Below are 16,684 nucleotides of genomic sequence, written 5' to 3' on the forward strand. Positions count from 1 at the left end.
AAGGTATATGAAACAACCCTCTTACAAAGAATACAGTTTGAGAGGAGGAAAAACAGTAAATTGACAGCAAAGAAACCTGACACTCAGCCAGGTAACCAATGTCACAGTGAACAGTGATCACTTGTGCTGATAGGACATGTACCCTTGATATGGTATGATGAATAAAGCATTTCACTTGGGTAGTCTTCCTCTTCAAAACCATAAACCACTCCAAATATGAGAAAAACATCAGACTACTTCCAATCAAGGAATGTTTTATAAAATATCTGATCAGTACTCCTCAAAATTTAAGTTCATTGAAAACAAGGGAAATATGAGAAACCGTCACTGCCAAGAACAATCAAGAAGAAAGAAATGTCTAAATGTAATGTGGTATCCTAGACAGAGGCTATAAATTAGGGAAACTGGGTATGGAGTTTACGAAAACTCTGCGCACTATCTTTACAATTTTTTTTTAACTCTAAAGCTGTTTAACAAATAATGTTTATTTAAAAATTTAAATTTTAGTGAAAGGTAAGCATCTTGGAAACAGCAGGTTCTGAATTCGACTCCAGAGTCTAATACTTGCTTTGGACAAGCAAGTGACTCACTGCAGTGAGTCTCACATTCTTTACCCATAAAATTGGAAAAAGGACATCCAATTGTATAATGTTACTGCAAGAAAAGGGCTTCCCGGCTGGCTCAGTGGGTAAAGAATCTGCCTGCCAAGGCAGGAGATGCAGGAGACATGGGATCCATCCCTTGGTCAAGAAGACCCTCTAGAGGAGGGCATGGCAACCCACTCCAGTATGCTTGCCTGGAGAATACCATGAACAGAGGAACCCGGGGGGCAACAGTCCATAGAGTTGCAAAGAGTTGCACAGGACTGAAGCAACTGATCACTGCAAGATATAAATAAAACAACTAATATAAATGCCCTTGTATACCTACTGTCAATCAGTGAATTTTCAGATGTACTGTTTCAATCACTCACAGATCTGTTTCCCACCTCACAATCCAACCTCCATTTTTCTATTTCCACTCATCATCTATATATGGCTTTGACAGCTTTAATACTCTGTTGCTCACATTGACCTGAGTGTTCTTTACACAGAGTGAGCTGATCATGAGCACCATCCACTATAAATCTTGCCCTGACTCCCCTAACTTCAGAATTATCAGGACTGGCTTCCCAGGTGGCTCTAGGGGTAAAAAAAAAAAACCCACCTACCAATGCAGGAGACATAAGAGATACAGGTTCAATCTCTGAGTCAGGAAGATTCCCCTGGAGAAGGGCATGACAACCCACTCCAATATTCTTGCCTGAGAAATCCCATGGACAGAGAAGCCTGACAAAGTGTCAGACATGACTAAAGCAACTTAGCATGCCCTGGTGGCACAGTGGTTAAGATTCTGGGCTTCCACTGCAGGGGCATGGAGTTCCATCCCTGGCTAGGGACCTAAGATCTCACAAGCCATCCAGTCAGAACAAAAATTTTTTTAATTAAAAAAAGAATTAAGTATCAATTCAATAATGAAAATATAAGGTCTCTATTATCAGCCTGCTGCTTTGCTGGCCCAACTCATGCTTTCAGCTTTCTTCCCTGGCCCTCATTATTGGTCCAATATTAAGAACTACTTGTAATTTCCTAAAACACTTAACAATTTAATTAATCTCCACATTTTCCCCTGCCACCTCACACCCTTTCCCCACTGGAAGAATCCAAATCCTACTTTAAGTTCAGTAAAAGTATGTGCTTCCTTGTGAAACCTTCACTAATCTCCTTAAAAAAAAAGTCTAACACTTTCACATCCACTTCACCAGGATTGCGGCACTGGCTTAGGGTATAACTTTGTTCTCATGTCTCTTACCCCTGTTTAAGCTGTAAGCTCCTTGAGAGGAGAAGCAATGTTTTCATTGTTTGCTTCAACTCTAGAATACAGCTCAGTGCCTAATATACAGTAGCTACTAAATAAAATTTGTTGAACATCTGAAAGGACAAATAGTCGAAAGAGATTAGATGTATATTTCCAACAGTGAGGGAGAAGAAGAAGCAGTGAAGCCAGAGGAAATGCACTGAGGGAGAACCAGCAACCAGAGGAGTTAGGTTGAAGAAAAAAGTTATTTTAGTGCATGTGGAATCTCTATCCAGAATCAGGGCCAGTAGCACCACAGGGCTTTCTATCATCAAGGTTTGACTTGTCTCTGTGGATTACCCCCAAGGTTACTACCAAGAAAAGGAGTCCCATATGCTATGCCACACCCCCAACACCTGTGAAAATTCTGTACCTCACCCAGAAATTAGCAGGTAACAGCCTGAATTCAGTGATCAAGCTTCTCTCTTAGATGATGGCTGGAGTTGGTGCCTCTACACTCAGCAAGGGCAGCAAGAGGGACCCACTCATAAGCTCCTGGAAGACACTGTTGTATTTTCTCACCAGCTGATATTAGTAGAGTAGGCCTAAGGGAATGCAGCAGAGACATTTATAGTTTCTGTAGCTTTAGGGGATGAATTCTCAAGAGTTTCAATAATAAGGTGGCTTTTTTTTTTTTTTTAACTCTCTGAGAGACCTGGTTCTCTGGAGGAAATAACTGTAGAATACATACTTGTGACAGTTTTGAACCTTGGTACATATCTTTGGAACTCATTTGCATTTCTTATCCCATTGGACTCTTCCCTCCCAGGAGGAAGTTACTTTTCTTTCGGTGTGATCTCTAATAAGCAGAGTACTCCATGATTGCCCTATCCATCTCTGAGGTGCATTTCCTTCTCCAAAGATCTAAAGAATAACGTTGGACGTCTGAATGTTGTGGAAAATATCCACTGAAAAAAGAATGTCCATCCAAATATCTAGCCAAATATCTACCAGTTAATACATCACTAAAGAAAATTTGGTATATCCATATGATGAAATATTATCAACAGTAAAAAATAAAGTGCTGATAACACGCTGTTCTTCAGTTGCTAAGTTGTGTCTGACTCTGTGACTGCATGTAAGGCTTCCCTGTCCTTCTTTATCTCCTGGAGTTTTAGTCACATTCATGTCTATTAAATTAATGATGCTATCTAACCATCTCATCCTCTAACATCCCCTTCTGTTTTTGCCTCCAATCTTTCCCAGCATTAGGGTCTTTTCCAGTGAGTCGTCTATTCACATCAGGTGGCCAAACTATTGGAGCTTCGGCTTCAGCATCGGTCCTTCCAATGAATATTCAGGGTTTATTTCCTTTAGCATTGATGTCTTTGATCTCCTTGCTGTTCAAGGGACTCTTAAGAGTCTTCTCCCGCATCACAGTTCAAAAGCATCAATTCTTTGGTGCTCAGCCTTCTTTATGGTCCAGCTCTCACACCCATACATGACTACTGGAAAAACCATATGTGCCACAACATGGGCAAATCTCAAATACATCATGTTAAGTGAAAAGGCCAGAAATGAACATAATATTGTGTGATTATACTTACATGAAATACCCCAAAGAGGCAAATCCATAGTAACAAAAAGAAATTTAGTTATTTTCAGAGGCTGGGAGAATGTGAAAATGAAAAGGGAAAGCTAGTGTGTACTGAGTTTTCTTGAGGGTGTTAAAAATGTTTTGGAACTATACAGACATGAGGTTAAACATTATGAATGTACTGTCACTGGATTGTATACTATTAAATGCTTAATTTTAAATGATTCAGAAAATTGTTTTGTTTTTCACTTATAGTTTCAAGATGTATCTATATTCTTATAGTTAACTGTAGATCATAGGTTGGAACACTGCAGTCTATGGGTCAAATTGAGCCCAGTGCCATCCCCACCCCACCCCCGCCTTTGGTAACATTCTCTAAAAGAACATTGATGGATTATTAGAATCAGACTCTCTAGGTGGGCTTTTAGTTGTTTAAAAATTAGAACAGAACATAGAGGTCAAGTGATTTAGTGACTTACATCTTGTGTGGGAAATATTATTTAATTGCCACTAAAATAAGACTTGTCATTTTTAGCAGAATCAGAATTATTTAAATGTACCTCCAGTAGATTGAGGTTTTCATCTTCTTTTTAATCTGAAGACACTGGGCTACTAGAAGCAAAGAGGTGATGAAACTTGGCTGTCTTAACTTTATCTTTAAGGAAGTATTAAAGAAAATATTCCACCATAATGGGGATATATCAAAAAGACATAGGAGCAGTCATAACTTTAATTTAACTTTATCTTTAAAGTTGACTAGAGTGACTCACTGATAGAATAAAGTCCAGAAATATAGTCTAGCCAAACCTAGGGGTAACAATTTCATCAGAGTTAGAATAGCAAGATCTACAGTTAGACTGTTGTTATTGTTGTTTCATCACTAAGTCCTCTCTGACTCTTTGTGACTCCATGGACTACAATCCCTTAGGCTCCTCTGTCCATGAGATTTTCCAGGCAAGAATACTGGAGTGGGTTGTCACTTCCTCCTTCAGGAAATCTTCTCCACCCATGGAGCCCTAGTCTCCACACTAGTCTCCTGCATCTCCTGCACTGGCAGGCAGATTCTTTACCACTGAGCCACCAGGGAACTGTTTTCTCTGGAAAGGTCAAATTAGCAAAGGAAATGGCTTCCCAAATGACATATTGGTAAAGAATCCACCCACAAAGCAGGGGATGCAGGAGACCCAGGTTCGATTCCTCTGTCAGTAAGATCCCCTGGAGGAGGAAATGACAACCCCCTCCAGTTTTCTTGCCTGAAAAATCCCACGGACAGAGGAGCTTGCTTGGCTATAATCCATAGGGTCACAAAGATTCAGGCACGACTGAGCAATTAAGCAGGAGCACATGGATAAAGTAAAGAACTTGATATTGCCTCAGAGACAGTTAGAATCATATTTGTACTCTTTCTGTTGCTCTTTCTTCATTTTTGATGTTCCAGGATCCCTCCAATTCAAAATCAAAACGCTATTATTTTTATTCCTTCTTACTGAATAGCCTTCCCATTTCAAAAATCCACCAACAACTCATTGAAATAGAAGTCGTGATACTTAAAGACACATACTTGAATGCCTGTGTTGGTGTGTGTGTGTGTACAAATGCTTGGAAGCATTTCAGCAATATCCTGAAACTTCAGTTAATGATGTTCAATTATTTTCTTTAATCCTTTGCAAAAGGAGATGCATCCAAGAGATAGATATGGCAGTACATCACAGATACTTTGCACTCTAGAGATCATATCTAAAATGAGACGGGCTCTTCCTGAGAGAAAAGAGTCTAATGAGATGGCGAAATATATGGAGATTCATAACTGCTTCCCAAGAGTCAAAATTGACAAAATAATTTCCACGTTTTTTTTCTCTCTTAGTCTCTACAGAACCAAATCTCTCATGATTCCGGGAGGCAATAAGATATTTAATTAGGCTCTGTGAGAATTCAGCCCTTGAAGATGAACACCAAAAATGTGAACTGTTTCCTTACATTTACATGAGAATATAAGACCAACCTTAGGTGACAATGAAACACAAATGCATCTTTCAGAACCACCATGATAGGCTCCATCTCCCCACACTTTCTGGGTCAGAGATTCTGACTTCATCTATTATCCAAGGAAGAAACTGGATCACTGAAATGAGGACTCCTCCCTGATAATTTCTGGGTGAGCCACATCTTCACAGGTGTATGTGGATATGATATGGCCTTTTAAATGTAGCAACTTTAAGAATGTCAGCAGGGGTAAGAAGAAAAGTTTGACCCACAATCCTGAACACTTCAGTTCACTTCAGTTCAGTCCCTCAGTCGCGTCCAACTCTTTGCGACCCATGGACTGCAGCACGCCAGGCCTTCCTGTCCATCACCAACTCGTGGTGTTCACTCAAACTCATGTCCATTGAGTCGGTGATGCCATCCAACCATCTCATCCTTGTCATCCCCTTCTTCTCCCGCATTCAATCTTTCCCAGCATCATGGCCTTTTCCAATGAGTCAGCTCTTCTTCGCATCAGGCAGCCAAAGTATTGGAGCTTCAGTCTCAACATCAGTCCTTCCAATGAACACCCAGAACTGATCTCCTTTAGGATGGACTGGTTGGATCTCCTTGCAGTCCAAGGGACTCTCAAGAGTCTTCTCCAACATCACAGTTCAAAAGCATCAATTCTTCAATGCTCAGCTTTTGTTATAGTCCAACTCTCACATCCATACATGACCACCAGAAAAACCATAGCTTTGACTAGACAGACTTTTGTTGGCAAAGTAGTGTCTCTGCTTTTTAATATGCTGTCTAGGTTGGTCATAACTTTTCTTCCAAGGGGTAAGTGTTTTTTTTTTTTTTATTTCATGGCTACAATCACCATCTGCAATGATTTTAGAGCCGAAAAAATAAAGTCAGCTACTGTCCCCACTGTGTCCCCATCTATTTGCCACGAAGTGATGGGACCAGATGCCATGATCTTAGTTTTCTGAATGTTGAGATTTAAGCCAAATTTTCACTCTCCTCTTTCACCTTCATCAAGAGGTTCTTTAATTCTTCTTCATTTACTGCCACAAGGGTGGTGTCACCTGCATTTCTGAGGTTATTGATATTTCTCTCAGCAATCTTGATTCCAGTTTGTGCTTCATCCAGCCCAGCATTTCTCATGATGTACTCTGCATATAAGTTAATTAAGCAGGGTGACAATATACAGCCTTGACATGCTCCTTTCCCGATTTGGAACAAGTCTGTTTTTCCATGTCCAGTTCTAACTGTCGCTTCCTGACCTGCATACAGATTTCTCAAGCAGCAGGTCAGGTGGTCTGGTATTTCCATCTCTTTCAAAATTTTTCACAGTTTATTGTGATCCACACAGTCAAAGGCTTTGGCACAGTCAATAAATCAAAAGTAGATCTTTTTCTAGAACTCTCTTGCTTTTTCAATGATCCAACAGATGTTAATAGTTTGATCTCTGGCTCCTCTGCCTTTTCTAAAACCAGCTTGAATATTTGGAAGTTCACAGTTCATGTACTGTTGAAGGCTGACTTGGAGAATTTTGAACATTACTTTACTAGCGTGTGAGATTAGTGCAATTGTGCGGTAGTTTCAACATTCTTTGGCACTGCCTTTCTTTGAGATTGGAATGAAAACTGACCTCTTTCAGTCCCGTGGCCACTGCTGAGTTTTCCAAATTTGCTGGCATATTGAGTGCAGCACTTTCACAGCATCATCTTTCAGGATTTGGAATAGCTTAACTGGAATTCCATCACCTCCACTAGCTTTGTTCATAGTGATGCTTCCTAAGGTCCACTTGACTTCCCATTCCAGGATGTCTGGCTCTAGGTTAGTGATCATACCATCGTGATTATCTGGGTCGTGAAGATCTTTTTTGTACAGTTCTTCTGTGTATTCTTGCCACCTCTTAATATCCTCTGCTTCTGTTAGGTCCCTACCTTTTCTGTCTTTTATTAAGCCCATCTTTGCATGAAATGTTCCCTTGATATCTCTAATTCCTGAAGAGATCTCTAGTCTTTCCCATTCTATTGTTTTCCTCTATTTCTCTGCACTGATCACTGAGGAAGGCTTTTTTTTTTTTTATCTCTTCTTGTTATTCTTTGGAACTCTACATTCAAATGGGAATATCTTTCCTTTTCTCCTTTGCTTTTTGCATCTCTTCTTTTCACAGCTATCTGTAAGGCCTCCTCAAAGAGCCATTTTGCTTTTTTGCATTTCTTATTCTTGGGGATGGTCTTAATCCCTGTCTCCTGTACAATGTCACGAACCTCTGTCCGTAGTTCATCAGGCACTTTGTCTATCATATCAACTTACCTAACAACTTACCTTCTGTGATTCTAAAGGAAAATAATGGTTATTCTTAAATATATTTTATCTTCACTTTGTCTTCTCCACTCTTGGTTTTCAATTACAAGGACACTCTCCCTCAACAGTATTCCCTCTTGTTTCACTGCTTTTCCACTCTTCTCCAATGATGGAAATATCTGTATAACCTTATTCCATTCTTTGTCCTTTTAGTCACTCAAGGAGTTATCCACTAATTGCTGTATGATAGCTACAAAACAATATTTTAGGGTTGTAAGAAAGAGTCAGACATTGTTCCTTCTCTTGAGGAACTCTTAGTCTAATCAGGGGACGAAGTATTAAAATAAATAAAAGACCCTGACATGGTACTATAATCCTGGTAGAGTGGAGCTATTAATAAAAGCAGTCAACTCTTCCTGGCAAGGCTAATGAAGGCTTTTCAGAAAAGCTTATCATTGTATTGAACCCTGAAACAGAGTTCTTCTACACAGAGAAGGGGATAAGTGTATAACAGGAAAAGAGCCTTGGAAGAGTATATGTAAAGACTGAATAATTGATAGGTTGTATTTAACAATTACAAATAGTTCTTTTTTCCATGAACCAGAATCTACATTTAGCAAAACCACCAGATTTGTGTACATTAAATATTGAGAAGTGCTGTGCCCTCCTCAATTTTTTCACACACAGACAGTAAATATACACACTTAATCTCTTTTAAACACCAGGTATGGATCACTCATTGATAAGAGCATGGCAGGGAACTATTTTCCCTGTATGGTTAGTATGGCTAACACTGTGGTCCTTCAGAAGCCCATAGGGACTGAGGAAAGAGTTACTCTTACTCCTGTCTGAGTAAAGAGTTCTAAATCCTTGAATCTGGTTATCCAGTAGTCCAAGGGATGCACAGCAACAATATACAACTGATCACCATGGTCATCTTCCTAGCTTATCTAAAGGCACCCTTTTCTCTTTATCTCTTGTTTCTAGTAAATACCCACAGGGCCATTTTACAGAAGAAGCAGAGGTCCAAAGAGACCAAAAGGAAGTTCCACAACCAGTGACTGACTATACCCTAGAACCCTGAATACAAGGATCTTTTTAGTGGGTTGAATAGGAACTCCCAAAAGATATATCCATGCCCTATGTCCTGTAATTGTTAATGTGACCTTATTTGGATTAAAAAAAAATAGTGTTTGAAGATGTAATTAATGATGAGAGATGAGATTATCCTGACTTTAGGGTGGTTCCTAAATCCAGTGAAGTAAGTATCCTTCAGTTCAGTTCAGTCGCTCAGTCATGTGCGACTCTTTGCGACCCCATGAATCGCAGCACACCAGGCCTCTCTGTCCACCACCAACTCCCGGAGTTTACTCAAACTCATGTCCATTGAGTCGGTGATGCCAACCAACCATCACATCCTCTGTCGTGCCCTTCTCCTCCTGCCCTCAATCTTTCCCAGCATCAGGGTCTTTTCAAATGAGTCAGCTCTTCACATAAAGTGGCCAAAGTATTGGAGTTTCAGCTTCAACATCAGTCCTTCCAATGAACACTCAGGACTGATCTCCTTTAGGATGGACTGGTTGGATCTCCTTGCAGTCCAAGGGACTCTCAAGAGTCTTCTCCAACACCACAGTTCAAAAGCATCAATTCTTCAGCACTCAGCTTTCTTTATCGTCCAACTCTTGTTAGACATCAACAAATGAGAACAATTCCAATATGGAGCACTCCAAAAATCATAAACATGGGAGCTTGAAGGATCTATACCTGTATGCCTCTGAAATGTCAATGCTGGTTTCACAAAGTCAGATAAGTAGGAGTACAAAAGAGATGATTCCATGGGATCCTGAGATAAGATTAGTTACCCTAAGGTAAGTTCATTTGTATCATTTTTTCTTAGATTCCTCAAAACTTCACTCAGTAGGACAATCTCTATGTCTATCCAGGTTGCTGCAAATAGCATTATTTCACTCTTCTTAATGACCAAATAATATCCCATTATATATAAGTACCGCATCTTCTCTATCCATTCCTCTGTTGATGGACATTTGGGTTGCTTCCATGTCTTGTTTGTTGTCAACAATACTGCAATGATGAAAAATGGGGTCCATGTATCCTTTTAAAGCATGTTTTTCTCTGGGTATATGCCCAAGAGTGGGATTGTGGGATCTTGTGGTAGCTCTATTTTTAGTTTTTTAAGGAACCTCCATACTATTCTCCATAGTGGCCATAACAATCTACATTCCCACAAACAGTGTAGAAGAGTTCCATTTTCTTCAATCGTCTCCAAAATTTATTATTTATAGATTTTTTTATGATGGCCATTCTGACTAATGTGAGGTGATATCTCATTGTAGTTTTCATTTTCTATGGAAAAATGTCTATTTAGATATTCTCATTTTTTTACTTGGTTGTTTGTTTGCATATTAAGTCACATGGACTATAAATTTTGGAGACTAATCCTTTGTTTGTCACTTCATTTGCAATATTTTCTCCCATTCTGCGGGTTGTCTTTTAATTTACTTTGTGGTTTCCTTTACTGTGTGAAACGTCTTCAATTTAATTTGGTACCATTTGTTTTTGTTTTTTTTTTTTTTTTTTTTTTTTTTTTTTAATTTTCATTACTCAGGGAGACAGAAAAAGTTATTGCTGTTATTTGGGTTAGAGAGTGTTCTACCTATGTTTTCCTCTAAAAGTTTTATAGTATCAGATCTTACATTTAGGTCTTTAATCCATTTTGTGTTTATTTTTGTGCATGGTGTTAATGAGTGTTCTAAACTTCACTTTTTATGTGTGGCTGTCCAGTTTTCACAGGAACGTTTATTGAAGATACTGTCTTTGCTCTATTGTATAATATTGCCTTCTTTGTTGTAGATTAATTGGTTACAGGTGTGTATGTTTATTTCTGAGCTTCTTTTCTGTGCTCTTGATATTTATTTCTGTTTTTGTACCACTACCATACTGTTTTGATGACTGTAGCTTTGCAGTACAGTATGAAGTCAGGGAACCTGATTTCTCCAGGTCTATTTTTCTTTCTCAAGATTGCTTTAGCTATTCATGGCCATTTGTGTCTCCATACAAATTAAAATTTTTCTTTGTTCTAGACCTCTAGAAAATGCCATTGGCAATATGACAGGCACTGCATTGAATATGTTGATTGCTTTGGTAGTATAGTCATTTTGACAATATTGATTCTCCAGAGAACATGGTATACCTTTCCACCTGTTTGCATCATCTTCAATTTCTTTCACCAGTGTCTTATAGTTTTTGGAGTTCAGGTCTTTTATCTTCTTAGGTAGATTTATTTTGAAATGTCTTACTCTTTTTGATATGATGGTAAATGAGGTTGTTTTTCTAAATTCTCTTTCTGATCTTTCATTGTTAGTGTATAGAAATGCAACAGATTTTTGTGTATTAATTTTGTATCCTACAACTTTTCTGAATTCATTGATGAGATCTAGTAAATTTTTGGTAGCATCTTTAGGACTTTCTATGTATCTACAAATAGTCATCTACAAACATCTACAAACAGTTTCCATGTCATCTACAAACAGTTTTACTTCTTCTTTGCTGATTTGAAATCCTTTTATTTCTTTTTCTTTTCAGATTGCCATCTCTAGGACTTCCAAATCTTTAGAGCCATGGTGAAGTTTTAGAATGTCACGTGACAGACTGAGAGTGCTTGTGTCCTCTGCAGTTGTTTTTGGTTTGTGTGTGTGTGTGTGTGTGTGTTTTTGTTTTAGTTGGAGGCTAATTACTTTACAATATTGTCGTGGATTTTGCCATACATTGACATGAATCAGCCATTGATCTACATGTGTTCCCCATTCAATTCCCCCTGCCACCTCCCTCTCCATCCCATCCCTCTGGGTCTTCCCAGTGCACCAGGCCTGAGCACTTGTCTCATGCATCCAACATGGGCCGGTGATTTGTTTCACCCTTGATAGTATGCTTATTTCAATGCTGTTCTTTCAGAACATCTCACCCTCGCCTTCTACCACAGAGTCAAAAAGTCTGTTCTATACATTGCTGTCTCTGTTGCTGTCTTGCATATAGGGTTATCATTACCATCTTTTCAAATTCCATATATATGCGTTAGTATACTGTATTGGTCTTTATCTTTCTGGCTTACTTCACTCTGTATAATGGGCTCCAGTTTCATCCATCTCATTAGAACTGATTCAAATGAATTCTTTTTAATGGCTGAGTAATATTCCACTGTGTATACATACCATAGCTTCCTTATCCATTGGTCTGCTGATGGGCATCTAGGTTGCTTCCATGTCCTGGCTATTATAAACAGTGCTGTGATGAACATTGGGGTGCACGTGTCTCTTTCAGATCTGGTTTCCTTGGTGTGTATGCCCAGAAGTGGGATTGCTGGGTCATATGGCAGTTCTATTTCCATTTTTTAAGGAATCTCCACACTATTCTTCATAGTGGCTGTACTAGTTTGCATTCCCACCAACAGTGTAAGAGGGTTCCCTTTTCTCCACACTTCTCCAACATTTATTGCTTGTAGATTTTTCGATAGCAGCCATCCTGACTGGCATGTAATGGTACTTCATTGTGGTTTTGATTTGCATTTCTCTGATAATGAGTGATGTTGAGCATCTTTTCATGTGTTTGTTAGCCATCTGTCTGTCTTCTTTGGAGAAATGTCTGTTTAGTTCTTTGGCCAGTTTTTTGATTGGGTCATTTGTTTTTCTGTAATTGAGCTTCAGGAGTTGCTTGTATATTTTTGAGATTAATCCTTTGTCTGTTGCTTTGTTTCCTATTATTTTCTCCCATTCTGAGGGCTGTCTTTTCACCTTGCTTATAGTTTCCGTTGTTGTGCAAAAGATTTTAAGTTTAATTAGGTCCCATGTGTTTATTTTTGCTTTTATTTCCAATATTCTGGGAGGTGGGTCATAGAGGATCTTGTTGTGATTTATGTCGGAGAGTGTTTTGCCTATGTTCTCCTCTAGGAGTTTTATAGTTTCTGGTCTTACATTTAGATCTTTAATCCATTTTGAGTTTATTTTTGTGTATGGTGTTAGAAAGTGTTCTAGTTTCATTCTTTTACAAGTGGTTGACCAGTTTTCACAGCACCACTTGTTAAAGAGGTTGTCTTTTTTCCATTGTATATCCTTGCCTCCTTTGTCAAAGATAAGGTGTCCATAGGTTCGTGGATTTATCTCTGGGCTTTCTATTCTGTTCCATTGATCTATATTTCTGTCTTTGTGCCAGTACCATACTGTCTTGATGACTGTGGCTTTGTAGTAGAGTCTGAAGTCAGGAAGATTGATTCCTCCAGTTCCATTCTTCTTTCTCAAGATTACTTTGGCTATTCGAGGTTTTTTGTATTTCCATACAAATTGTGAAATTCTTTGGTCTAGTTCTGTGAAAAATACCGTTGGTAGCTTGATAGGGATTGCATTGAATCTATAGACTGCTTTGGGTAGAATAGCCATTTTGACAATATTGATTTTTCCAATCCATGAACACAGTATGTTTCTCCATCTGTTTGTGTCCTCTTTGATTTCTTTCATCAGTGTTTTATAGTTTTCTATGTATAGGTCTTTTGTTTCTTAAGGTAGATATACTCCTAAGTATTTTATTCTTTTTGTTGCAATGGTGAATGGTATTGTTTCCTTAATTTCTCTTTCTGTTTTCTCATTGTTAGTGTATAGGAATGCAAGGGATTTCTGTGTGTTAATTTTATATCCTGCAACATTATTGTATTCACTGATTAGCTCTAGTAATTTTCTGGTAAAGTATTTAGGGTTTTCTATGTAGAGGATCATGTCATCTGCAAACAGTGAGAGTTTTACTTCTTTTCTTATCTAGATTCCTTTTATTTCATTTTCCTCTCTGATTGCTCTGATTGCTGTGGCCAAAACTTCCAAAACTATGTTGAATAGTAGTGATGAGAATGGGCACCCTTGTTTTGTTCCTGACTTTAAGGGAAATGCTTTCAGTTTTTCACCATTGAGGATAATGTTTGCTGTGGGTTTGTCATATATACCTTTTATTAAGTTGAGGTATGTTCCTTCTATTCCTGCTTTCTGGAGAGTTCTTATCATAAATGGATGTTGAATTTTGTCAAAGGCTTTTTCTGCATCTATTTAGATAATCATATGGTTTTTATCTTTCAATTTCTTAGTGTGGTGTATTACATTGAATGACTTGTGGATATTAAAGAATCTTTGCATTCTTGGGATAAAGCCCACTTGGTCATAATGTATGATTTTTAATATGTTGCTGGACTCTGTTTGCTAGAAATTTTGTTAAGGATTTTTGCATCTATGTTCATCAGTGATATTGGCCTCTAGTTTTCTTTCTTCTTCTTTTTTTTTTTTTTTTTTTTTTTTTTTTTGGCATGTTTGTCTGGTTTTGGAATTAGGGTGATGGTGGCCTCATAGAATGAGTTTGGAAGTTTGCTTCTTCTGCAATTTTCTGGAAGAGTTTGAGTAATACAGGTGTTAGCTTTTCTCTAAATTTTTGGTAGAATTCAGCTGTGAAGCCATCTGGTCCTGGGCTTTTGTTTTCTGGAAGATTTCTGTTTACAGTTTTGATTTCCATGCTTCTGATGGGTCTGTTAAGATCTTCTATTTCTTCCTGGTTCAGTTTTGGAAAGTTATACTTTTCTAAAATTTGTCCATTTCTTCCAAGTTGTCCATTTCATTGGCATATAGCTGCTGGTAGTAATCTCTTATGACCCTTTGTATTTCAGTGTTGTCTCTTGTGACCTCTCCATTTTCATTTCCAATTTTGTTGATTTGGTTCTTCTTCCTTTGTTTCTTGATGTGTCTGGCTAACGGTTTGTCAATTTTATTTACCTTTTCAAAAAACCAGCTTTTAGCTTTGTTGATATTTGCTATGGTCTCTTTTGTTTCTTTTGCATTTATTTCTGCCCTAATTTTTAAGATTTCTTTCCTTCTACTAACCCTGCGGTTCTTCGTTTCTTCCTTCTCTAGTCACTTTAGGTGTGGAGTAGGGTTATTTATTTGACTTTTTTCTTCTTTCTTGAGGTAAGCCTGTATTGCTATGAACCTTGCCCTTAGCACTGCTTTTACAGTGTCCCATAGGTTTTGGGTTGTTGCGTTTTCATTTTCATTAGTTTCTATGCATATTTTGATTTCTTTTCTGATTTCTTCTGTGATTTATTGGTTATTCAGAAGCGTGTTATTTAGCCTCCATATGTTGGAATTTTTAGTAGTTTTTTCCTGTAATTGAGATCTAATCTTACTGCATTGTGGTCACAAAAGATGCTTGGAATGATTTCAATTTTTTTAGATTTACCAAGGCTAGATATTTGGCCCAGGATGTGATCTGTTCTGGAGAAGGTTCCGTGTGCACTTGAGAAAAAGGTGAAATTGATGGTTTAGCAGTGAAATGTCCTATAGATATCAATTAGTTCTAGCTGGTCCATTGTTTCATTTAAAGTTTGTGTTTTCTTGTTAATTTTCTGTTTATCTGTTAATTTTCTGTTAATTTTCTGATCTATCCATAGGTGTGAGTGGGGTATTAAAGTCTCCCACTATTATTGTGTTATTGTTAATTTCTCCTTTCATTCTTGTTAGCATTTGCCTTACATATTGTGGTGTTCCTATCTTAGGTGAATATATATTTATAATTGTTATATCTTCTTCTTGGATTGGTCCTTTGATCATTACGTAGTGTCCTTCTCTGTCTCTTTTCACAGCCTTTATTTTAAAGTCTATTTTATCTGATATGAGTATTGCGACTCCTGCTTTCCTTTGGTCTCTGCGTGAAATATTTTTTTCCAAGCTTTCACTTTCAGTCTATATGTGTCCATTGTTTTGAGGTGGGTCTCTTATAGACAGCATATATAGGGGTCTTGTGGAAAATTCTGAAAGAGACGGGAATACCGGACCACCTGACCTGCCTCTTGAGAAACCTTTATGCAGGTCAGGAAGCGACAGTTAGAACTGGACATGGAACAACAGACTGGTTCCAAATAGGAAAAGGAGTATGTCAAGACTGCATATTGTCACCTTCCTTATTTAACTTATATGCAGAGTACATCATGAGAAACGCTGGGCTGGAGGAAGCACAAGATGGAATAAAGATTGCCAAGAGAAATTTCAATAACCTCAGATATGCAGATGACACCACCCTTACGGCAGAAAGTGAAGAAGAACTAAAGAGCCTCTTGATGAAACTGAAACAGGAGAGTGAAAAAGTTGGCTTAAAGCTCAACATTCAGAAAACTAAGATCATGGCATCTGGTCCCATCACTTCTTGTCAAATAGATGGGGAAACTGTGTAAACAGTGGCTGACATTATTTTTTTTTTTTTAGGCTCCTAAATCACTGTGTATGGTGATTGCAGCCATGAAATTAAAAGATACTTACTCCTTGGAAGGAAAGTTATGACCAATCTAGACAGCATATTACAAAACAGAGACATTACTTTGTCAACAAAGGTCTGTCTACTCAAGGCTATGGTTTTTCCAGTGGTCATGTATGGGTGTGAGAGTTGGATTGTAAAGAAAGCTGAGCGCCAAAGAAGTGATGCTTTTGAACTGTGGTGTTGGAGAAGACTCTTGAGAGTCCCTTGGACTGCAAGGAGATCCAACCAGTCCATCCTAAAGGAGATAAGTCCTGGGTGTTCATTGGAAGGACTGATGTTGAGGCTGAAACTCCAATACTTTGGTACCTGATGTGGAGAGCTCACTCATTTGAAAAGACCCTGATGCTGGGAAAGATTGAGGGCAGGAGGAGAAGGGGACGACAGAGGATGAGATGGTTGGATGGCATCAGCGACTCGATGGACATGGGTTTGGGTGAACTCCGGGAGTTGGTGATTGACAGGGAGGCCTGGCATGCTGCAGTTCATGGGGTCACAAAGAGTCGGACATGACTGAGCAACTGAACAGACTGACTGACTTCCACTTCTCAGTTTAATGTGTTCAGATCTAAGAACATATGTGTTTCATATCCGCCAGGAGCAGAACTATTTCTT

The 16,684-nt window shown here is 38.4% G+C and overlaps 1 protein-coding gene across 5 annotated transcripts in view; it reads left to right on the forward strand.

The window, feature by feature from the left end:
- Window positions 1–16,684, forward strand: part of LOC133061814 (adhesion G protein-coupled receptor E2-like) — a 77,720-nt gene that overhangs the window by 48,399 nt on the left and 12,637 nt on the right. The window contains exon 19 of one of the 5 annotated variants that reach the window (XM_061150036.1): window positions 2,666–2,875. The exons of the other annotated variants lie outside the window; for them this stretch is intronic. Within the exon in view, the coding sequence (XP_061006019.1) occupies window positions 2,666–2,692 (27 nt within the window). The 3' untranslated portion in view covers window positions 2,693–2,875. Of the gene's footprint in view, window positions 1–2,665; window positions 2,876–16,684 lie in introns of those variants that run through there. 5 annotated transcript variants of the gene reach the window in all.

Source organism: Dama dama, chromosome 9 (genome assembly GCF_033118175.1).
Source record: "Dama dama isolate Ldn47 chromosome 9, ASM3311817v1, whole genome shotgun sequence".
Lineage (NCBI taxonomy): Eukaryota > Metazoa > Chordata > Mammalia > Artiodactyla > Cervidae > Dama > Dama dama.